This window comes from Sorex fumeus, unplaced genomic scaffold (assembly GCF_029834395.1).
Source record: "Sorex fumeus unplaced genomic scaffold, SorFum_2.1 ptg000111l, whole genome shotgun sequence".
In the NCBI taxonomy this organism is placed as follows: domain Eukaryota; kingdom Metazoa; phylum Chordata; class Mammalia; order Eulipotyphla; family Soricidae; genus Sorex; species Sorex fumeus.
The window spans coordinates 7,635,884-7,656,687 of NW_026606168.1; the positions used below are offsets into that span (position 1 = coordinate 7,635,884).

Genomic DNA, 20,804 nt, shown 5'->3' on the forward strand with positions numbered 1-20,804 from the left:
GACAAACTGACAAATAAAATGATCATGTACTTGAAATACACATGTGGTAAGATGTGTATCAATATGTATAGGAAATAGATTTTGATCATCATTTAATTCATACATTCATCACCTCACATATTTATCTTTTGGGAGATGGGGTATGAATACTTAAGATTTACTCTCAGCACATTTCAATGATATAATATAGTATTATCAGCTATCATAACCACGCCGTGAACTAGATTTTTAGACCTTAATCATAGCTGAGTATCTTTATACCAATAGTTCCTCATGTCCCACCTTCCCAGTTACTGGAAGACATCAGTGGTATCTTTTTCTATGAGCTCAATTTCAGTGTTTTTGTTTATTATTTTAATTTTTTAGATTAAATAGATAAGTAAGGTAAGGTAAAAGGTAAAGGTCCTCCCGTTGTTCATCATTTGCTCGAGTGGGCCCAGTAACGTCTCCATTGGAGACTTTGTTGTTACTGTGTTTGGCAAATAGATAAGTAATAACAACCAATATCTGTTTTCCTGTCTGGCTTATTTCACTTACCTAATGCCCTGCAGGTTAGTTAATAGTGACACAAGTAGCAGAATAATTCCCTTTTTTTCAAAGGCTATCAGTCCGTTGAGTGTGTGTACGTACGTATACTACACTCAATATATCCTCTTAACCAGCTGTATATATTTGGGTGACTTTTATACTTGAGATATTATGAATAATAAAGAAAATGTGTGTATATAATGCAGAATGTATTATTTAGCTGTTCAAGTCGCTGCTTTTCAACATTTGTAAAAATACAACCAGCAGTGCAATGCTGGAGAATCAGAAGTTGTATTTCTTAAGAAACTGCCATATTGTTTTCAACAGTTGTTGCACTATTTTACATTTAATTCACAGAGTTCTAATTTCTTCACATTCTTACCAACATGCTTTTTTCTTGGATTTGTTTTTTGTTTTTATTTTTAACAGTCATTTAAATAAGTATGGTGTTGTGTCTTTCATCCTGTGTTTTTTGTGCATTTCCTGAATGATAGTGTTGTTAATCTTTTCATATTCTTATCATTCATGTGCAGATCATCTTTGGAGAAAATTCTGTTTAAGTCCTTTGCTCAGTTTTTAAAGGGGATTTGGATTTTTTTAATTGTTGAGTTGTAGTGACTCAACAATTTATATGCTCTGGACATTAACTTTTTATCAGGTAATATGACTTGCACATATTTTCCCCATTTCTGGAACTGCCTTAATCACTCTGCTTCTTGGCCCTTCACCTGTTAATTCAAATATTAACTGTGTACCTGTGTGTGAAAGGCAGCAGACTAAGGACTGAACCAGAGGAGCAACTGACTTTCAACCCCTTCTTCTTCATATTTGACTCTGTTATGCTGTCATAATTTTTTCCTGCTCTTTGGGTACATTATTTTTTAATTACTAGCTTTTTGGAAGGCATCAAAAAATGAGATTTTAGTCTGGAAAATGCTGTGAGAAACTAACAGACAGTGAAAGTTGAAAGTAGAAGAGATGGTCATTGTGTGTGCGCGCGCACACACAAGCACACACACACACACACACACACACACACACACACATTTACGTATACTGTCAAAGTCTCAGGCCAGGGTTTTCTGCCATCTGCACAAACATGAAGCAAGCAAAGCCTTACCCCAGAGCTGGCCAGTAAAGTTTTATTGTAACTGCTCTGGCCAGCTGATAAAGCTGGTGGGTCTGGGCCGGAGGCTACCCACCAGACCCTTTCTGAGTCTTGACGTTGCTTCCTGCCCCAAGGATTTCTTTAACCTTGGTACATCATGTTCCTGCCAGAATGCTGCTTTTCTATCCTTAGCAGGCCACCAGGATCTTAAACTTCAAAGCTTTGATTTTTTTTCCCCCTCTTTATAAGTTTTCTAAATAAATTGCTTCATTGGAAAGTGTTCCCTAGCCAGGCAACACTAACTCCAAGATCTTTTATCTCTGCTCTGGTGGTCTTTATTTTACAGGCCCTGTGGGCTGCAATCCTGCTGCTAATGCCTTGGTGGCCTCAACCACAGCCTCCACACAGAGGCTGCTGCACAGACTCCCAAGCCTGACATGGAGATGCACACCCCAGCCCGTGGGTAGCTGCCACCAACCTCATTCCCACATTCCTTGGGAAGTTTAGATAAATCCCAGCCTGTTTTCAAACAAACGCTTCCTCATTCAATGCTCTTATAACCAACACACAGATACTTGACCTCTACTGAATACTTTCCCTTGGAATGTATTCTCACATGTCTCAGAAAGGCTTTATGTAAATATTCCACTGCATCTTAGATCTGCTTTGTATCTACGGGTTGTGCATGTATACGCATGCGCATGCACAACACACACACACACACACACACAGTGTGCATTTGTCTCAGAAGAGCTGCCTTTAATGTCCGATTGTAGCCAAAGAATCAAAATTTCAAGAGAGTGAATTAAATCTGCAGAATCGATTCTCAGGAGCAATAATGTTACACACAGGAAATTAGCCCAATTATAATATCCTCTGAATTATGGTCTCTGCTTTCCTGCTGCTCTACTTAGTACCAAATCACCCGAACAGCCGGCTTTCCGCACAGAGAAGCAGTTCAGAACTAGTACACACCTACGCCCGGTATGTTCTTTGCCACAGCATGGAATGGAATAGAATGGAATGGGGCAGATAAATCAACCACAACATGCAGCCCCAGGGGCTCGACCTGAGCAAGTGATTCTTTAGCCAGGACCCCTCAAAGAGAGTCTCTGGTTCTTTAACAGCTCCCCCCTTTCCCTCCCAGGCCCTCAGGAATACCCATCACAGAAATGAGACAATCTGGGGTTGAACTGCTGCTTCCCAGCTGTCGGGAGCCTCCTGGGGGTGGATCTTGTGCTGGGTGCCTCCAGCTTAGCCTGGCTGATTTGATTACCAATTAGAAGTCACAAATGTAAGGCAGGAAGCACAGGAAGAGGACAGAGCAGTAAGACAAAGATCTGGAGGTGTGCCCTGCTCCCCTGGGGAAAATTATGCCCTGTGGCAATGTATTAAATGTCACTGCTATTCATGGTTTCCTTGAAAGTTCTATTTTTCAGAGCTGAAGTTCAAACCCTATGCATTGAACAAGTTTTGTGTATGTGTGTGTGTGTGTGTGTGTGTGTGTGCATGTGCGCATGTGTATGTGTGTGCATGCACCCACATGGGCTTGAAATTAAATTAGTGAGGGCTGGAGCGATAGCACAGTGAGTAGGGTGTTTGCAATGCATTCAGCTGACCTGGTCGATCTGAGTTCGATTCCTCCACCCCTCTCTGAGAGCCCAGCAAGCTACTGAGAGTATCTCTATCTCACCCACACGACGAAGCCTGGTAAGCTACCCGTGATGTATTCGATATGCCAAACACAGTAACAACTTACTGGGCCCACTCAAGAAAATTTATGAACAATGGGAGGACAGTGACAGTTTCTTTTCTGAGGCTTTTAAAATCACGATGAGCACATAACAGCAAAACACTGTTATCTTTTATTTTCCTTTTCATTTTAGAATTTTTGATGGAAGGGGTCATACCTGATGTTGCTCAGGGGCAATTCCTGGCTCTGTGCTTAGGGATCACTACTGGTGGTGCTTGAAGGAACCACGTTCTCTGCTGGGGATCAAACCAGGGTCTGTGACAGCACCATGTGAGGATTGCGCTTTATCAGCTGTACTGTTTCTGGTTTCACTCAGTTGTTTTTTGGCATGATTTTCATTATTTTCCCACTGATTTTGGTCTTTGTTTTCTAGGTGAATTTTTTGTTTGCTTGTTTGGGGACCCTACCTGGCAATGCTGGTGCTGCATTCAAAGAATCACTCCCAGCAGTGCACCAAGGACCATATTGGCTGCTGGGGATTAAACACAGGTCAGCCATGTGCAATTTACTATGATTGAAATCTGGTCTAGGATTGGTCCAATTTTAGTGAAAAGAGTAGAATAAAAAGCCATCCAAGATACTCTTTCAGGGACTAAATCCAGTAAGGGGGGATGATGCCAGGAGCGTTTTGGAAGGGGTGTGGTTTGGGGCACTGCTAAAAACATGTGTGGCCATTTGTCCTTTTCCTTGTCTCTGCTCTATTGGAGTGGACTCTCCAATAGAGTGCTCTAGGTTCCATACAGTCAACTCTCACATACTGAGTGGATAGGACCCTTTTGATGATAAAACTCTACTCAGTTCTGACCCAACTGCTGGGTTTGAACGTGGCTCCTCCTTTATGACCAGGAATGTATATTGCTCTCCTTCCCTCTATTTCCTGGGACAGGCACTAACTAATATCTAGAGATAATGGGACCATCTACTGGAGGTAGGTCTTCACCATAAAGTGAAATTGTTGGTACGTAGATTGGCAACTGGTTAACAATTAGCATTCTCAAGTGACTGATGGTAAATACTAGGAGATTGTTACAGTTACAGTCACACAAAAGTAAGTTCTTGAAATTCTAACTGATTCCTGGGGGTAAATTTTTTGATAGGGGCCCCGCATGGCAATCCTGGGCTAGGTGGCCCGGCCTGGAGCTCCCCTAGAAATACACATTTATGGATTTCATATGCATTAGACTTGTGCTCTATCACTGTGGCTAGCTTCCCAGCCACTACACTGGAAAACATTTCTCTTGGATTAATTAAGATTATGATCTAAAAAAGATTATGATCTAAAAAAGATTATGATCTAAATGAAACAGAATACATGAAAATTAACTCTAAACTAGTATGAAATCTGATTCAACACTAATGTTTTAATGGTAACAGCCAAGGCACTTAGAAATAGAGCAACTTGGATAGTGTGGTTGGATGTGAAAAATATCAGGAATTATGGGGGCTAGAGAGAGCACAGAAGTGAAGGTGTTTTCCTTGCATGTGGCCAACCCAAGTACCAGCAGGAGTAATCCCTGATGACCTCTGGTGTGGTCACACACACACACACATGCCATCAAAATATATAGAAATTAAAATAATAATTTGAAAGAAGGGGAAATTTTAAGACAGGAAAGACTAGAAAGTAGGAAAGTAGTGTAGAATTTAGAGGTTTGACAAACCCAGGTTCCATCCCCAGCACCACAGACGTTCCCCTGAACCCTCTGGAACACAGATCCAGGAGTAAACCATGAGTATCACCAAGGGTAGCCTAAAACCAAAACAAGCAAATAGAGATTTGGAGAAAAGTGAATCCCTTAACACTAGACATATGAAGATATGGGGTCACTTGTGGCTCTTATACCACTCACGTGATTCTAATGATCACACTAGACCCAAAATAAATTGATTAGGGATGTAAAGGGTCCTGATCCCAAATAATATGGACCCTTCAGTCCACATATAAAAGGAGATCTGTTTACTATTATCTCCTGTAACACTGAAGCCTATAGCCTTTGGAGAATAACCTCTAAGGCCTAGAATTTCAAGGATTTCCCTCTCCTTGACCAAATATGTAAACTCCTGGAAAAACAAAGAATGAAAACAATTTTTTTTCCTATTGAATTTTCTTTGAAATGCCTGCAAGGAACTCACTACTTAAAGGACCCCTAAGGATGAATTCAGCAACCATCTTTTTTTTCTGTTTCTTCAGTAAATTTAGGGTTTTATAAACTGCTTGAAGTAGAGCAAACCTATCACTGCGGCAACATATTCAATGTCACCGCTATTGATGGTTCCTTGAAAGTTCTATTCCTTAAAACTTCTTCCCTTTCTCCTATCTTACCTTCTCAGTGGGCTTTCTCCTTCTAAGTTAGAAAGTCCCAGGTCTATTGCCAAACCCATAAGCTATAGTATCTCTCCAGCTCTCCAGCACCCAGGAAGCTATCCAGAAAGCCAGGTAAAGCAGCCTGAAGCAGAGAGACTGGGTTAGTCTGGCATACAGAAAGCAGCTTCACTGCTTTTCAGCCACACCTGAGATAAGGTTCCTAGGACACTGATGGTTGGTTCTCCTTCCTCAAGACAAAGTATGCGGTCCTATCAGAGTTTCTTTATCCTCCCATTCAGTTGGTCTCTCCCTCCAATGAGTTGGGAGAGATCGTTTACATCTACTCTAAATGGTGTACACATGCTTTTACCAAACAAAGGTTGTGAGTCTTGTCAAGGTTGACACTGGATGCCGATAGGAGCCTGGAGTGTCCTTCTCCCAGAGGACCCCTCCCCCACCTCATCACTAGATCCCCACCAGAGCCTTGCTCAAGTGTCAGCTCCTCTCAGAGACCTTTCTCACAACCAAATCTAAAGAAAACACCACCCCCTCAAACTTCCACAAATCTGTTCTGCACAGTCTGCCATGCTGGCGGCAAACCCAGATATTTCTGGGAAATATCTCTAAATACTACACAGGAGACTTTCCACTGGGTGTGTGCTCTAGTCACACACGGAATCTTCATGGCAAAGATCAAAAATAGCCTTTAAGCTTTCAGTAGGAAAACACAGACTTACACACTGATAAAGATTTTTTTAAATGGGTACTAATAAAAAATAGATATATAGCCAGAAGGGAAAAGCACCAACCAGCAGCATTCTTCTACAGGACAATCTGGTTCTATGTATCAGAAGCCTTCAAAATATTTCTTTTCTTTGACCTAGTGGTACGCTTTGGGAGACATTATCCTAAATAATATAAGCCAGTGACAAAGGGATAAATGCTCTATGATTCCATTTATAGGATGCACTTAGAGTAGCCAAATTCATAGAGACAGAGAATGATGATTGCCAGCGGCAGGGTGGGAGGGGAGGGTTTGGGAAGAGGAAAGAATGAGAAGTTCATTTCATGAACAGAGAATTTCAGTTTGGGAAGATAAAAACATTCTTTCTGTAAATGGATGGCAATGTTGGTTGTGATATGCCACCTTACTGCCATGAACAGTGCATAGAAAAATGCTTAAAATGACAGGTTTTTAGGTTCTATGTCTCTTACCACAATTTAAAAAAGTCTTTAGGATATCTAGCAACACTAAAATGTTCAAGTCAGGAGCTATAATATCAAAATTATAATATCAAATCAGGAGCTATAATATCAAAATTATAATATCAAATCAGGAGCTATAATATCAAAATTTATCAAATGTTCATATAGAAATTATGACATGCTTGTGTATGGATACAAAAAGGACAGATTGATAGTCCCAAACACAAAATAGTTATGAGATACTATGGATGATTTTTAAATGTTCACAAGAATAAATACAGCATTTTTATGCCAGAATATACAATTTGAAGATTCATCCTTGAGGCCAGAGTGATAGTACAGTGGGTAGGACATTTGCCTTACATGCAGCTGACCTGGGTTCAATCCCTGACATCTTATATGGTCCCCCAAGCAATGCCAGGAGTAAGTCTTGTGTATAGAGCCAGAAGTAACCCCTGAACATCACAGGGTGTGACCCAAAAAGCCAAAAAAATTGAAAAAAAAATAAAGACCCATCCTCTACCTCTTTATCCTCTTACCTCTGTTATAGTAATGACACCTGCTACTAATGTGAAGAATACACTGTGTGCTTGTTTTCTCCCCCTAGTGTGGTTCTGCAACTGGAATGTAAATTTTACGATGACAGAGGTTTTGACATCCTTAATTCTTGTATTTTGGGTTTTGGGGAGACACCCAGCCGTATTCAGGGCTTACTCCTGGCTTTGTGCTCAGGGATCACTCCTCGCAGGGCCTTGACTGCTGTACTAACTCTCCATTCCCATCAACATCCTTAATTCTTAAAGTTTTATGTCCTCTAAGGGAACTCCATAAACAATTGAATGAAAGTGGATGTATCAATAATTAAATGAATGGATGAATAAGTGAAAATTCAGTCCTTCTTGGGGGAAAACCAGTGGGCATTTTTCTGACCTGTGGGCCCCATTCTAGGTACCGGAGCAGTCCCTTCCTCTCATATGTAATATACTATTGGATTGGATTGGAAGAAGGACTTTCCCCAGGGCAGGAATTATCAGGAGTAAACAAAGCTTAAAATGTGTTCAAAGTAGATCTGGCAGAATAGACTCTAGTCTAGAAACCAACTACATGAAGTAAATAGAGAGATAAATGGACTGAGAATGCAAGAAGATTTAAATTCTGGAAAGTAGTGAGGTGTAAATCTGCATTTATTCAGTAATTAACTCTGGGCCTCTTCCATGTGCCAGGGACCAATTTAGCCATAAAAGAGTATACCACTAACAATAACAAAACCCACCATTATATTATGGGTGAGAAATTGGAAAGACAGAGCTGAACACATTATAGAGTCTGCAACAGTATTTCCTAAAGTGCATTTCATAGAACCCTAGAGGTACTTGGGATGTTCATTTATATTACATAAAAGAAAGGCTTTGGGGACCAAATCAATTTAGAAAATCTTGAAATAAAGTTAATTTTTTTAGCTACAACACAAGATTTCTCTAAGTCTTTAATAGACCACATACTGTGACTCTTCCAAAGAGCAGTATACGTCCTTTTCCTGATCCAACAGAACATTACAGACCCATAATTCCACACTTAAGTATTATCCTCCATTCAGGATGAGAAGATTTCTCCTTTGGAGTAGGTAACCTGTAGCTGTGGTTGTAAATGGGCATATTACTAACCCTCAAGGTGCACATGGGCACCTCATGCAACAGATGTCCAAGTCTTCCGAATCACTCACAGGAATCCAGGGTTCTCACCTTACCCCCTCACAATTTTTCCAGTTACCAGTGTTTGTGCTCAATTATGCCTTTTTTCATTCTTCCTTTGAAATTGGATTTTAAAAACTGCCTTATAATTTCTACTTCTGACTTAAACTGTGTAATAATGATTCTACTTCCCCTCTATCTCCTGGAGACCCCTGGGTAAGGCCTCCCTGCTTTAACTCTTGTGTACAACCCATTCTATGTAGAAGAGGGAGACTTAGATTAGAAGCAAGAGGGATTCCTATCTGGATGCTTTCCATGTGAAAAGCTTGGTCTTTCTGATGTGAAAATTCTTTCCCTCATCTTATCTTTGGTGATTTTTTCAAATACAAGATTTTGTAATGCCTTTATTCTAGGCATACTTTTAAATACCAGTGTCTGGTAAATCAACTAATCCTCTATCACATCATCTGAACAAATCTTACCTCAATACAGACACTTCACACACCATTGGGCAATCATGATGAATAAACTCACCCATCCTAAGTCCACTATGCTAGGTCAGCTACAGAAGCAAAATCCAACGATGCCGTTGAAGACTTGAGTGAGACTACTTGGAGAAAGATTGGTTGGTCTTTAGACTGTAGCCCCAAAGCCCTCCCATTTTTCTTCTCTTACCTTGTAACTTGTGTTCTCATCCCAAAATCCAGTGACCTCATTGATTGCAGCACTTCAATACAACCCATGTACTTGAATAGAAAAAGAAAAGAACAAGTAAGGAGCAATAGCATTCAGATGTCTCTTAGTTTTATAGCAATTCCTGGGAAATACTTTAAAATAATTCCTAATAGCAAGTTGTATTTGCATAATCAGCCTATCCATGTTATTTCCAACTATTAATGCACTTTTAAAGTCCATAAATAAATAACACAACTAAATTCAAACAAAGACAAATGTGAATGCAGTGGTAAGAGCTCTGTGCATTTGTTTATTTGGGAGGCGGGGAGATGGGTTCCTCCTTGGGTGTGACGGGGGCCACTGGAACTATATCAGATCATTCCTGGGAGAGACCAAGTGGTGTCAAGGATTGAACCCAGGTCCCCATGCATGCCAGTTATCTGCTTCAGCTGTTTCAGCCAGCTCCCCACTCTAATCAAATGAATTTCAATCCTGACTTTGCTGTTTATTAGTTATGGGGCCTCAGCAAATTATTCAGCTTCTCTCTATCATTATTTATCATTACCACTGGTAAAGTGAGGATTCAATTGGAATACTATGGGAGTTAAATTATTTCACACTGTTATTTTAAGCAGCTATAGGAACATGCATTACTCAAATAGGAAGCAAAAGTAAGTCCAAAAATGTCAAGTCTTGGGGCCAGAATCATAGTACAGCAAGTAGGGCGTCTACCTTGCACGCAGCCAACCCAGGTTCGATCCCCAGCATCCCATATGGTCCCCCAAGCAATTCCAGGAGTGATTCCTGAGTGCAGAACCAAGAGTAACCCCCGAGCATCATTGGGAGTGACCCTCAAAACAAGTAAAAAAATGTCAAGCCTTCTAAGGACAGAAAACTAGCATACAAATACATATCATACAGGATTTAGTAAAGAGAATCTTTATTTCTTTTATGGAAAATTATGTATATAGAAAAGGGTTGAGGTGGGTCAAGAGCTATATCTTACATCAGAAACTAGTTCATTTAACTTGGACAGAGAGTACTGGAAGAGGAACTGTGATTTGCAAAGTTAGAAGATGATTTCTCTTTCATGGAGCACCAGTGAGAACCACCACGCCAGCCAGCGGCTGAGACAATGATGTGATTCGATCTGTGTTTGAGGAGCCTTAAGTCCACAGCAGAGGGAAGGTGGTTAAACAGAGGGAATGTGCGATGCTCCTGTGTGTCAGGAGGGAAGTAATGACAGCCCATACCAGGGAGAATTGGTGGCAAGAGGAAGGAGAGAACAGAATCAAGTGACATAACGGAAATAGATACTCCAAGATTCGGCAGTTGCTGTGATCTAGAGACTAGGAGAGCCGATGACTCAAGGATGACTCAGACGTTTCCAGCCCACAGAGCACAGGGAGCAGGGACTCCATTAGCAGCAACAGGAAGAGCCGCTGGAGGGGAAGAGGAGGAGAGGTGTGGGACTCACTGACTGGAAGTCACTGGTAAGGCAGCCAGGAAAAAAAAAAAACTGGCAGTTGAAAATTGGATTTTTGGAATTGCGGAGAGGAATTAAGTCTGGAGACGAGACTTAGTTGTCTTCTGTGCAGTTTGGGGAGAGGAAGTCATGCAGTAAATCCCTGAGGCAGAGACGTGGTGAGGGAAAGAGCATCGCTTTGGGAATGAGCTGAGAGCCGACTGAAAGTGATCTGTGGGCTCCTTGGAAACCATATGCTCCCTCAGTAGCTTGCCTTTGGAAGCTCCCAGCCTCCCTCTGTTTGGAAACAGCAACAACAACAAAACCTGAACAACAATAAAACAAAACAACTGTGGAAAGATGGTAAGAGCGAGGTCTGGAGTGAGGCTCCTTGTACTATTTCCTTTGTGTGGGAAGTCTCGGGGACCCATAAGCAACTCTTGGCCAACAGAGTGTGTGCTTCAATGCAGAGCCTGATGCTGCTCAGGCCCACCATTTCTGAGATGCCCAGGCCGTTCTGGTGATGCTCGGGGCTTCCACGGGACCCCACACAAGCCAAGCAGATGCCCTGACTACTTCACTAGGCCTTGCCCTGATAACTAGTGTTTCTAATTGGATATGGAAACTGAGTATTTTTCTAGTAAGTGAGTTCACCAAGTGCTGCAGAGACTGTGTTGGTAGAGACAATAGCCTGGCAGTCCCCAGCTCCACTACTATCTGTCACGTTCTAGGAGTCCCTAGAATGGACACAAGTTTTGGGAATATTCATTCTGTACGGGACCGGGGCGTAGATCTCCAAGCCTGCTCAGATTGGGACAGGGGCCTCCTCCACCCAGATCCCCCATCTTCCAGGCGTCATACCCACCAACTGCTTCCCGGCGCTGTGTAAACTCATCAACAGCCAAGACCCAGAGACTATAAAACCCTGATCCCAGAAGAGAACAGCGCAGAGTCTCCTGCCTCTGCTCCTGGCTGTCCTCACTGGGGCCCCTTGGAGGAGGGTGGGTTGAGTTTCCCTCCCCACCTTGGGCAGAGCCCCAGCAGCTGAAGACCTCTGGTTCCAGCCACAGTCATACTTCAGACCACTCTCCACACGTTCGGATGAGCCTCATGCATGAAGGAACTGGCAGAGGAACCCAGGTGTGTGGGACCCGGGTCATAGATCTCCAAACCTGCTCGGATTGGGACTGGGGCCTCCTCCACCCAGATCCCCCATCTTCCAGGTGTTACACCCACCAGCACCATGTAATCCCATCAACAGCCAAGACCCAGAGACTATAAAACCCTACTCCCGGAAGCACGTGACCGTATTTGTGGCCGCGCGACATCTTATTATCTAGGTCTTACTCTAGAGAACCTGGCAGGCTATCAAAAGTATCTTGCCCACATGGCAGAGTCTGGCAAACTCCCCGTGGCATATTCAATATGCCAAAAACCAGTAACAATGATGGGTCTCATTCTCCTGACCCTGAAAGAGCCTCGAATGTGGCACTTTTTAAAATATCAGGGCTAGGACGAAGGAGACATTACTGAGGCCTGCTCGAGGCAATTGATGACCAACAGGATGACGGTGATACACTGATATTCTGTCCAATGACACCAAACCTCCCAAAACTCGAAGACTTTGGGGAAATAGCTGAGGTCCAGAATTTTCTGTCTAATAAACAGAAATTATTAGCAGAGTAAGATAGAAAGCTCATGTCGGGGCTGGAGCAATAATACAGTGGATAGGGCATTTGCCTTGCATGCGGCTGACCCGGGTTTGATTCCCAGCATCCTATATGGTCCTCTGAGCACCACCAGGAGTAATTCCTGAGTGCAGAGCCAGAAGTAATCCCTGTGCATTGCCAAGTGTGACCCAAAAAAATCACTTCTTAAACACTTAACTTCCCGTTAGTCATTGATTTGCTCGAGCGGGCACCAGTAACATCTCCATTTGTCCCTGTCGCGTGCTAGTGTAGCCCAATGACATCTGTTTGCTCCGGGAACATGAAGGGCCTCAAACCGATTGTTCATGATCTTGACGAAGAAGTCTGACCATCTGGTAGGTAGGCGGCCACGCGGTCTTTTGACATCCCGTGGAATCCAGTCGGTAACAGCTCTAGTCCAGCGGTCGTCTTTAAATCTCATTATGTGACCAGCCCATCTGATTTTCGATACCTTGGCAAATGAGACAGCGTCCCTGATTCTTGATTGTCGACGGATGTCAGAACTCCGGATTCTTTCTCTCATTTGAGTGAAACGTGATATTCCAAGCATAGCTCTTTCTATTCTTCTTTGGGAGACCTGAACAGCGTTCTCATCTTGTTTGCGTAGGGCCCAGGTCTCTGAGGCATATGTTAATGCAGGAAGAACAGTGGAATCAAAGAGATGTGCCCGGAGCCGGAGGTTCTTCGTCCTCTTAGCTATTTCTTCGACGTTCTTGAAGGCGTTCCAAGCCGCTCTCTTCCTCCCGCGCAGCTCAGGTGCCAGGTCATTTGTCATGTTGACCTCTCGACCTAGGTACACATAGCTGTTGCATTCGGAGATGGTCATTCCATTGAGAGCGAATGGGGCGTCAGGAACGAGGCTGTTTCTCATAAACATTGTCTTCGTAAGATTCAGCTGTAATCCTACCTTTCTACACTCATGGTCAAAGTCGGCCAGCATTTGTGCCGCTTGGCTGATGTTTGGTGTTATTAAAACAATGTCATCAGCAAAGCGGAGGTGGTGTAGTTGCCGACCATCTATCTTCACTCCCATTCCTTCCCATTCCAGTCGTCGCATGATGTTCTCGAGGGTGGCACTGAAGAGTTTTGGTGAAATGGTATCACCCTGCCGCACCCCTCTCTTGACATCAATGATCACTTCTTTGTAGAATGGTGAGATCCTGGTAGTGAATCCGCAATACAGCTCACGGAGGATGCTGATGTATTGGGCTTGAATGCCCTGATTGGCTAGGGCTTCAATGACCACTTCCGTCTCAACAGAATCAAAGGCCTTTTTTAAATACCCAGAACAAGATAAGCGGAACTCTCTGAGACCTTGGACTCCAGGCTCGGCGGACCCAGGGACAGAGCTTCTCTGCTTGCTCCCACTAACCACAGGTGACAAAGGGATTCTAATCAGGAGCCCCACCCTACCCTGCCCTGTCTGCTTCCATCAACCACCCAGGGATCGAATTGCGCACAGGCGACCCACCCTACCCAGATAAATACCCCACTGGCAGACTTCCACTCTCGACACTACTCCCACTACCCAGCCGTCGCCACACTCCAGGACGCTTTCCGGACCCATTATAAGACATTAAATACCCATCTTCCGGAATTGTCGTACCGTATTTGATAGGGTTCAAATATGGTAACACCTACAAGGGTGATTTAGAGGTCGCCCCAAAAGCCTCTATCCCTCTCGGAAAGACTGGCAAGCTACCGAGAGTATTCCGCCCGCACGGAAGAGCCTGGCAAGCTATCCGTTGTGTATTCGATATGCCAAAACCAGTAACCACCAACTGGTCTCATTCAACCAAAAAAGTAAAAAAAAAAAAAAGAAAGAAAGAAAAAGTAGAAAGCTCATGTCAGAATTGTCAGAATTGTCCTTAAAGGCAATTCCAAAGGTCCAAGCACTGTGCTGAGGTAGATTAGAAAGACTATTTTCACAGTGCAAATAACTTCTAGGCAAGGTGAAATCTATAGTGGTTCCCAGGGGAAATGAGAGAAGGGAAGCACAGAGACAAAGATCCTTTCCATGGTGGGTGTGGTGGAAACACAGGCATTCATGTAAAAAACTAACCTCTGATTCCCTCTGAAATCCCATAATATTGTGAACCAATAAAAAAATCAATTAAAATCAATGGATGTGGGGGCATTGGGTCACACCCAGTGTTGCTCAGGGGTTATACCTGGCTTTGTGGTCAAGGGACCATACGTGGTGCCAGGGGATTGAATTGGGTCAGCGAATGCAAGGCAAGTGTCATACCTACTATACTATCTCTCTGACCTATCAATTAACTAACTTTTAAAAACACATTTTTTAGAGATTGGTTTTACATCCTCACTGGTTGCTCATGCTTTTCCTTCCCTTCAGTGTCTTTCCCCACCCCAGAACTTAGTTTCTGATGTGCTTCCCCCTCATCCTCCCCGGGAAAGAGCGGAGCCTCCCACAGTCTGGGGGACAGTCTATGTTGTACCCCCTGGAGACCCTCTCTTACAGAGCCCTCTTTCCTTGAGGCTGTCAATCATTGATTTGATATGAGGTGAAGCCACCCAGCCTTTTATAGCAAACTTTTTGAAAATGTGATTAATTCCATAGTCTGATGGACTGATTTTTTCATAAATGTCTATCAGGGCATGTCCCATCATTGCTTAATTCCCTCTGGAATTTATCATCCAAAGAAGCATATAATTACAAATCCCCATATCCTGTGTTTTCCAGATCTTTTTACCCCTCAGCTTCATCTGCATCACTCTCTCACTAGCCATTGGTTGCCACAAAAATTTTAGTACTTGAATAAACTAATTTTTTCCAAACACAGGGCCTTTGCACTTCATAAGGTCCACTGAGCACCACCAGGAGTCACCCCTGAGCACCACTAGGTGCGGCCCAGAACAACAACAAAAATGTTTTAAAATAAATTAAAAAAACTGACTCCTTATCCTTCAGGATCAAATTCAAGTGTCACCACTTCAAAGCCTACTCCTGTCCTGCTTCATCACAGATTCCATTTGTCACCTTCATGCCATTTGTTGATAATGAGATTAACTGTTATTCAACTTTTATCACTTGTCTCATTTTCTTGGCTGTAAGTTATAAAGACCACATCACTGCCATATTCCCAATACCTGGGACAGTGCTTAAGCTCTGGAGGGACTCAATAAAAATGGGTTAGAAGTCTCAAAGAAAGCTTTTATTGTTGAATGCCAACAATATCTTTAAAATGAGGAGGGAGAAAAGATCAAGGCGGTGACCCATCTCTGGGTTCTGGGGAAGGAATGAGGAGGGCAGAACTGAGATCAAGAAAGATACAGGAGCTACAGGCCAGGAAGTTAGATAGCTTCAGGTTTTGATATTTCTTTGACATTTACTCCACCTTTGTTATTTTTGTTCTTCTGCCTTTCTTAGAGAGTAGCAACAATCAACCCGAATGCAGAGGGGGTTACAGTGAAGTGGGAATCTGAGGAGAATGCGTTCTATTCACGCTAGGGATGGGAAAGGGTTGGATGGGTTAGAGATAGGAATTCTCTGAGGGGGGAGCATCAGAGAGTAGGGAAGAGTCTCAATCTAATGGAAAAAATTAGTACTGATGGGATTTGGGTTATCAATGAGAAGGATATTTAAGAGAAAATAGGCAAGGAATAAGTAAGGCAGGAAGAGATGAATTTCCCAAGACTCTTCCTTTTTAAAAAAATAATATTACCTTACCCCATCCACCACTCAAGTGCTCATAACACTCCACTGAAGTCCATAATCCCCTTCTCTTCCACTCCCCCACTCCTTGGTGCCTCAGAATCTATTACTATTATTGTTGTTGTTGTTGTTGTTTAGGTAACATGGTTACAATAGTAACCAAAATTACATAAAAATAGTTACGGTTTTGATGCACAAAGTTACTGCCTTTTCCCACTAAAGTACCCAAGACCCTCCATCACTGTCCTTATGTTTTGTCTAGTTGACCTCTTCCTGATTCCTGCCCCCTACTGCTTGGTAATCTCAGTTGATTCATCTAAGGCAAGACTTGGTTCTTCATCACACTCCAAAGCCATAACTACCTTACCAGCCTCCTTCTAAGGCAGGTGCAGGTTAGGCTTCTAGGTCCCTTCTCTTCACTGAAACCTCTGACTTCCCAGACCTGTTGGTTCACAAAGACCCACGGCACCTGTTGCCAGTCTCATTGTGATTAATGGAAGGAAGAGACGTGAATCATGGCCTGAGGTGATCATGACAATGAGTACATCGTTGCCCTTCCACACAGTCAAGTGCGGAGGATGGTTTCTACCTCTCAGTGCCAACAGTAGCGTTAAACTGAACAAGACGGATAGAGATGATGGGGCTCTCTGTCCTCAGGGATAAGTAGAATATTCTGAAGAAATATGAACCATGGCCTGAGGAGAGCATGACAACGTGAAGGGAAGGGATCGATGCCTGATTTTTGCCACAACTACTCCGAAGTCCAAAAAGGGCACTAGCAATCCCCTTGACTGTCATTGTCCATTTCACACAGAAACCATTTCTGTGAGGAAGCAGAGAGAGGGGAGAGTATCACAACAATCTGACTATGTCTCTCTTTCACCTGAGGCCTGCATGAGCAGAGAGCAGCTGGATGGAGAAGCACAAGAAAGAAGTTCTGAAAGTATAGTTTGTAGCTGTGTTGGGGATGACAATACCTTCATTCATTTCTTAAACTCAGATCTGCCGAAGACAGAGGCTCTGTTCTCAAGAGAGCCTGTCCCAGAAGTACAGGACAACCATGAAAGAGATGATTTATCTTTTCTTTCTATGAGGTTAGTCATTGTTGTTAATTCCATTTAAAAGATGAGGAAATTAAGGCCTATTAAAGGAAGTGCCTGGCTCAGTTTCATTTATTCAGAGAGATTGAATCAGGGTTTATTTTAGTGTCTGCGGTCCATTTGCGAGCCCCTGTGAGTGAGTCTTGTGTAACTGGATGGGTGAAAAAGGAAAGGATCATCCAGCTGGCTCCTGCTGTCCTTGCCTTGGGTCTACCAGGTGGGTAACAGATGATCTGGGGCCACAACGGTGAGAAAAGGCATATAACTGGGCTGTCTGGGGCCTTTGGGGGTGGCACATGAGACAGAAGACACTCCCGCATTCCTGACCTCGTGAGGACACTAGGAACCTTTATGAGCGGTCCACAGGGTGTGAGAAATTGGCGGAGCTCAGCAGGCTCGGACAACCTTCCCATTCAGTACCTGCGAGACAGTTTACCCAACTTCCAGTCCCCTCTCCCTTCGTGCCCCAAGGCAGCAATAATATTTTTGTACTGTCTGAGCCTCCACCGCTTGCTCCCAGGGAGAGGTGAACAGCCTATTCATGACTGTGTACATCCAGATTTGGACATTCCAGAGAAGACATGACCGAGGTTTTCAGAGAGAAAGAGCGAGAGCTGGTGTCTGAGAATGTCTCATCTGGCAATGATGGGTTTGGGTGTAAAACAAAGCAAAAGGTTATATCTGTAGAAAGAAAAAGTCTGATGGATATATAAGGAACTGTTAGAAGTCGCTACCTCTGAGAATCAGAAAGAGGTGGGCAGTCTTTTACTTTTTACTTTATGCTTTTGTGTTGCTTATAGGTTTTATAGACTTTGTACTTGTGCCTTGTGATTTACAATGCTGTCGGTGGTACTGTTTCAGAAATCCAATGGTGCTAGACCTCACCCATCACTTCACTCTTAGCAGCTCTCCGTGCTTATATGCTTTTGTCAATAAGGAGGCAGCATCATCTTAGAGTTAAAAAGAAAAAGAAAGAAACATCTTACCTTAACTTCTAAAAGATCCTTTTTTTTCATAATTACTAGCAATAAGCCCTCTTTTGCTCCCCTCTTCCTTAGCATGGGACTTCCTCTGGTCTAGTGTTGGAATACAAGGAGCTTAGGTTTATCAGGTTGCACCCATCACAGTGCTCCCGAGTCACTTCCATTCCTTTGTTTATCTGTAACCACTTCTATGCTCTCTTCCCCAACGAGTTAGTTAGCTTTTTCCCCCTGATCAGAATCTGTTAATTTGTGAGGTCAGATCCTTCTAGGACACTGAACTTGTATTGTAAGTTAGTATTGCCTTTCTCCTCTCCTTATGTCTTTTGAATAGTTTAATGCAATGTCCTTTTTGTAGAGATACAGGAATGCAATTAATATTATGCTTTGTAACTTAGGATTTGATTGGCTTTCAATATTATTCACTCCCGGGCATCTGCTTTCTCAACTTAAGCCTCAGTTGCCCTCACTTCCTAGCGCCCCCAAAAGCAGGGTCCCAACGAGGGACTGGATGGAACCAGGGCAAGCAGGTAAGCTATGTGCTACTCTGGCATTGAGATGGGCCAGGCCAAGGCGCCACAATTCTTAACTATAAGTTAGGAGTTTGATCATAGACAAATGCTGTCATGACCCAAAAGTAACGATGAGACTAGGACCCTGCTAGGGATCGGAAAGACTGTCTGGTCTGAGCACTGTAGTCTGAGATCGAGATGGCCCTAGGAGAGCAATTCTACAAGCTTAAAGTATTTCTTACTGTGTGCACACAAAATGATTTATATTATGTATGCTTATATGTTTGTTGGACAAGGAGAGGAGAAACACACCCAGGGGATTCCATTCTAGGGTGGGTTGATCTGAATTGGGGGGCACATTCTTTTCATCATCTTGAGCCATGACCTCCACTTCTTTTCTAAGGTGGGGGCTGATACCACACTCTCCTATCCACGCCAGTCCTTAATACCCAGCACAAACTGCATCCTTAAGGCAGATCTCTTCACCTTAGAGAACTCCAGAGTTGCCCATTTATTCTGCTTTAAAGGATCTAAGAAACTGCATTTTCATAAGCACTGAGGTGATTCTACCTTTAGTGGTCCAAGAACCACTGTGAAGAAAACACCAGTCTTCAAGAAAAGAGTCAACTTTCTTTACTTGGTTGCTAAGGCCCTCAATGTGTATCACCATGCAGGAGTCAGTTCTCTATCATAAACCTTTCCTCTTCTTTCCTCCAGGCCCTGGAGGCCCACCAGCAGGCATAGCCCCAACTCTTTCTCTCCAACAAAGAATAATCACAATTTTAAAATTCATTGCCTGATAACTAAGATAGTCACAAGTAAAATGACTCGATAAAAGAAAGTAGTCAGATGAAGGCTAATTTGTGTCACATGATCTACAAGCAGAAGAAAATCAACCTACTCACACTAGCCCCAAATGACATGTAGGAATCTGGCTTTTCAGGAGAAGTCAGAAATTAGACTTCACCTGTGAATTCTCTTGCCTTCAAAGAAACCAAACAGATCACAATGAATAATTTTTAAAAAATCAAATTAAGGACCCAGAAGATGGCACATAGAGTGAGACTGCATGCTTTGCAAGTGTGAGACCTCAGTTGAATGCCCATCCCCACATGGTTTCCCCCAACCCCCATCACAGGACTGTGAGATCTGGCCCCATGCTCAAACAGCCATAATTTTCAGCCCTAGCACTGAGTTGTCTGACCATGCTAGCCAAGAGGCACCAACAGTAGATCCTAGGGCGCTAAAACACTGCGTAGGAAGCTCCCCACAAAAAAAGTAGAAAAAAGGAAAGCAATTCCATTTACACAAGTATTAAAAAATAAAATATTCATGAATATACTTAAAAAATAAGGTAAAAGATACTTGAAAACTATAAAACATTAAGAAGATCAAAATTAATGGAAGCATATTTTATGTTTATGAATCAGAAGATAGCAAATTGTCCCCAAATGGATCTACAGATATAACTCAGTTCCTATAGAAATCTTAATGAATTATTTATAGAAATTGATAAGCTGATGCTAAAACTCACATGTATATGCAATAGACTCAGACTAAACAATCTTGAACAAAAAAGAAGTTGGAGGAATCACATATCATAATTTCAAAACATATTGCACAGCAACACAATTAGTCTATTAAAAATTATTTTTTGTTTGGAGGCATGCTAACAGTGCTCAGGGGCTATCTGCAGCTCTTTGTTCAGGAGTAATTTCTAGTAGTGCTCAAGGGACCACGAAGGATCAAGCAGCCTGGATCCTATATGGAAATCATATAACACAACCCTTTGAGTAACCTCACTCCACAATTAATTTTTGACACTGATTTTTAGGCCCTCCCGTTGATCGTCGATTTGCTCGAGCGGGCCCAGTAACGTCTCCATTGGAGACTTTGTTGTTACTGTGTCTGGCATATCGAATACTCTCGGTAGCTTGCCGGGCTCTCCGAGAGGGGCGGAGGAATCGAACTCGGGTCGGCCATGTTGGCCGCATGTAAGGCAAACGCCCTACCCGCTGTGCTATCGCTCCAATGAGGAAAAATACGGTATTTTCAATAAGTGATGCTGGAGCAATTGGATATCCACAAAGAAAATA

The 20,804-nt window shown here is 42.9% G+C and overlaps 1 protein-coding gene across 1 annotated transcript in view; it reads right to left on the minus strand.

The window, feature by feature from the left end:
• The window catches only part of SHC4 (SHC adaptor protein 4), a 138,964-nt gene that overhangs the window by 85,961 nt on the left and 32,199 nt on the right, over window positions 1–20,804 (minus strand). The window contains exon 2 of the mRNA XM_056135420.1: window positions 9,267–9,337. Within this exon, the coding sequence (XP_055991395.1) occupies window positions 9,267–9,337 (71 nt within the window). The remainder of the gene's footprint in view (window positions 1–9,266; window positions 9,338–20,804) is intronic.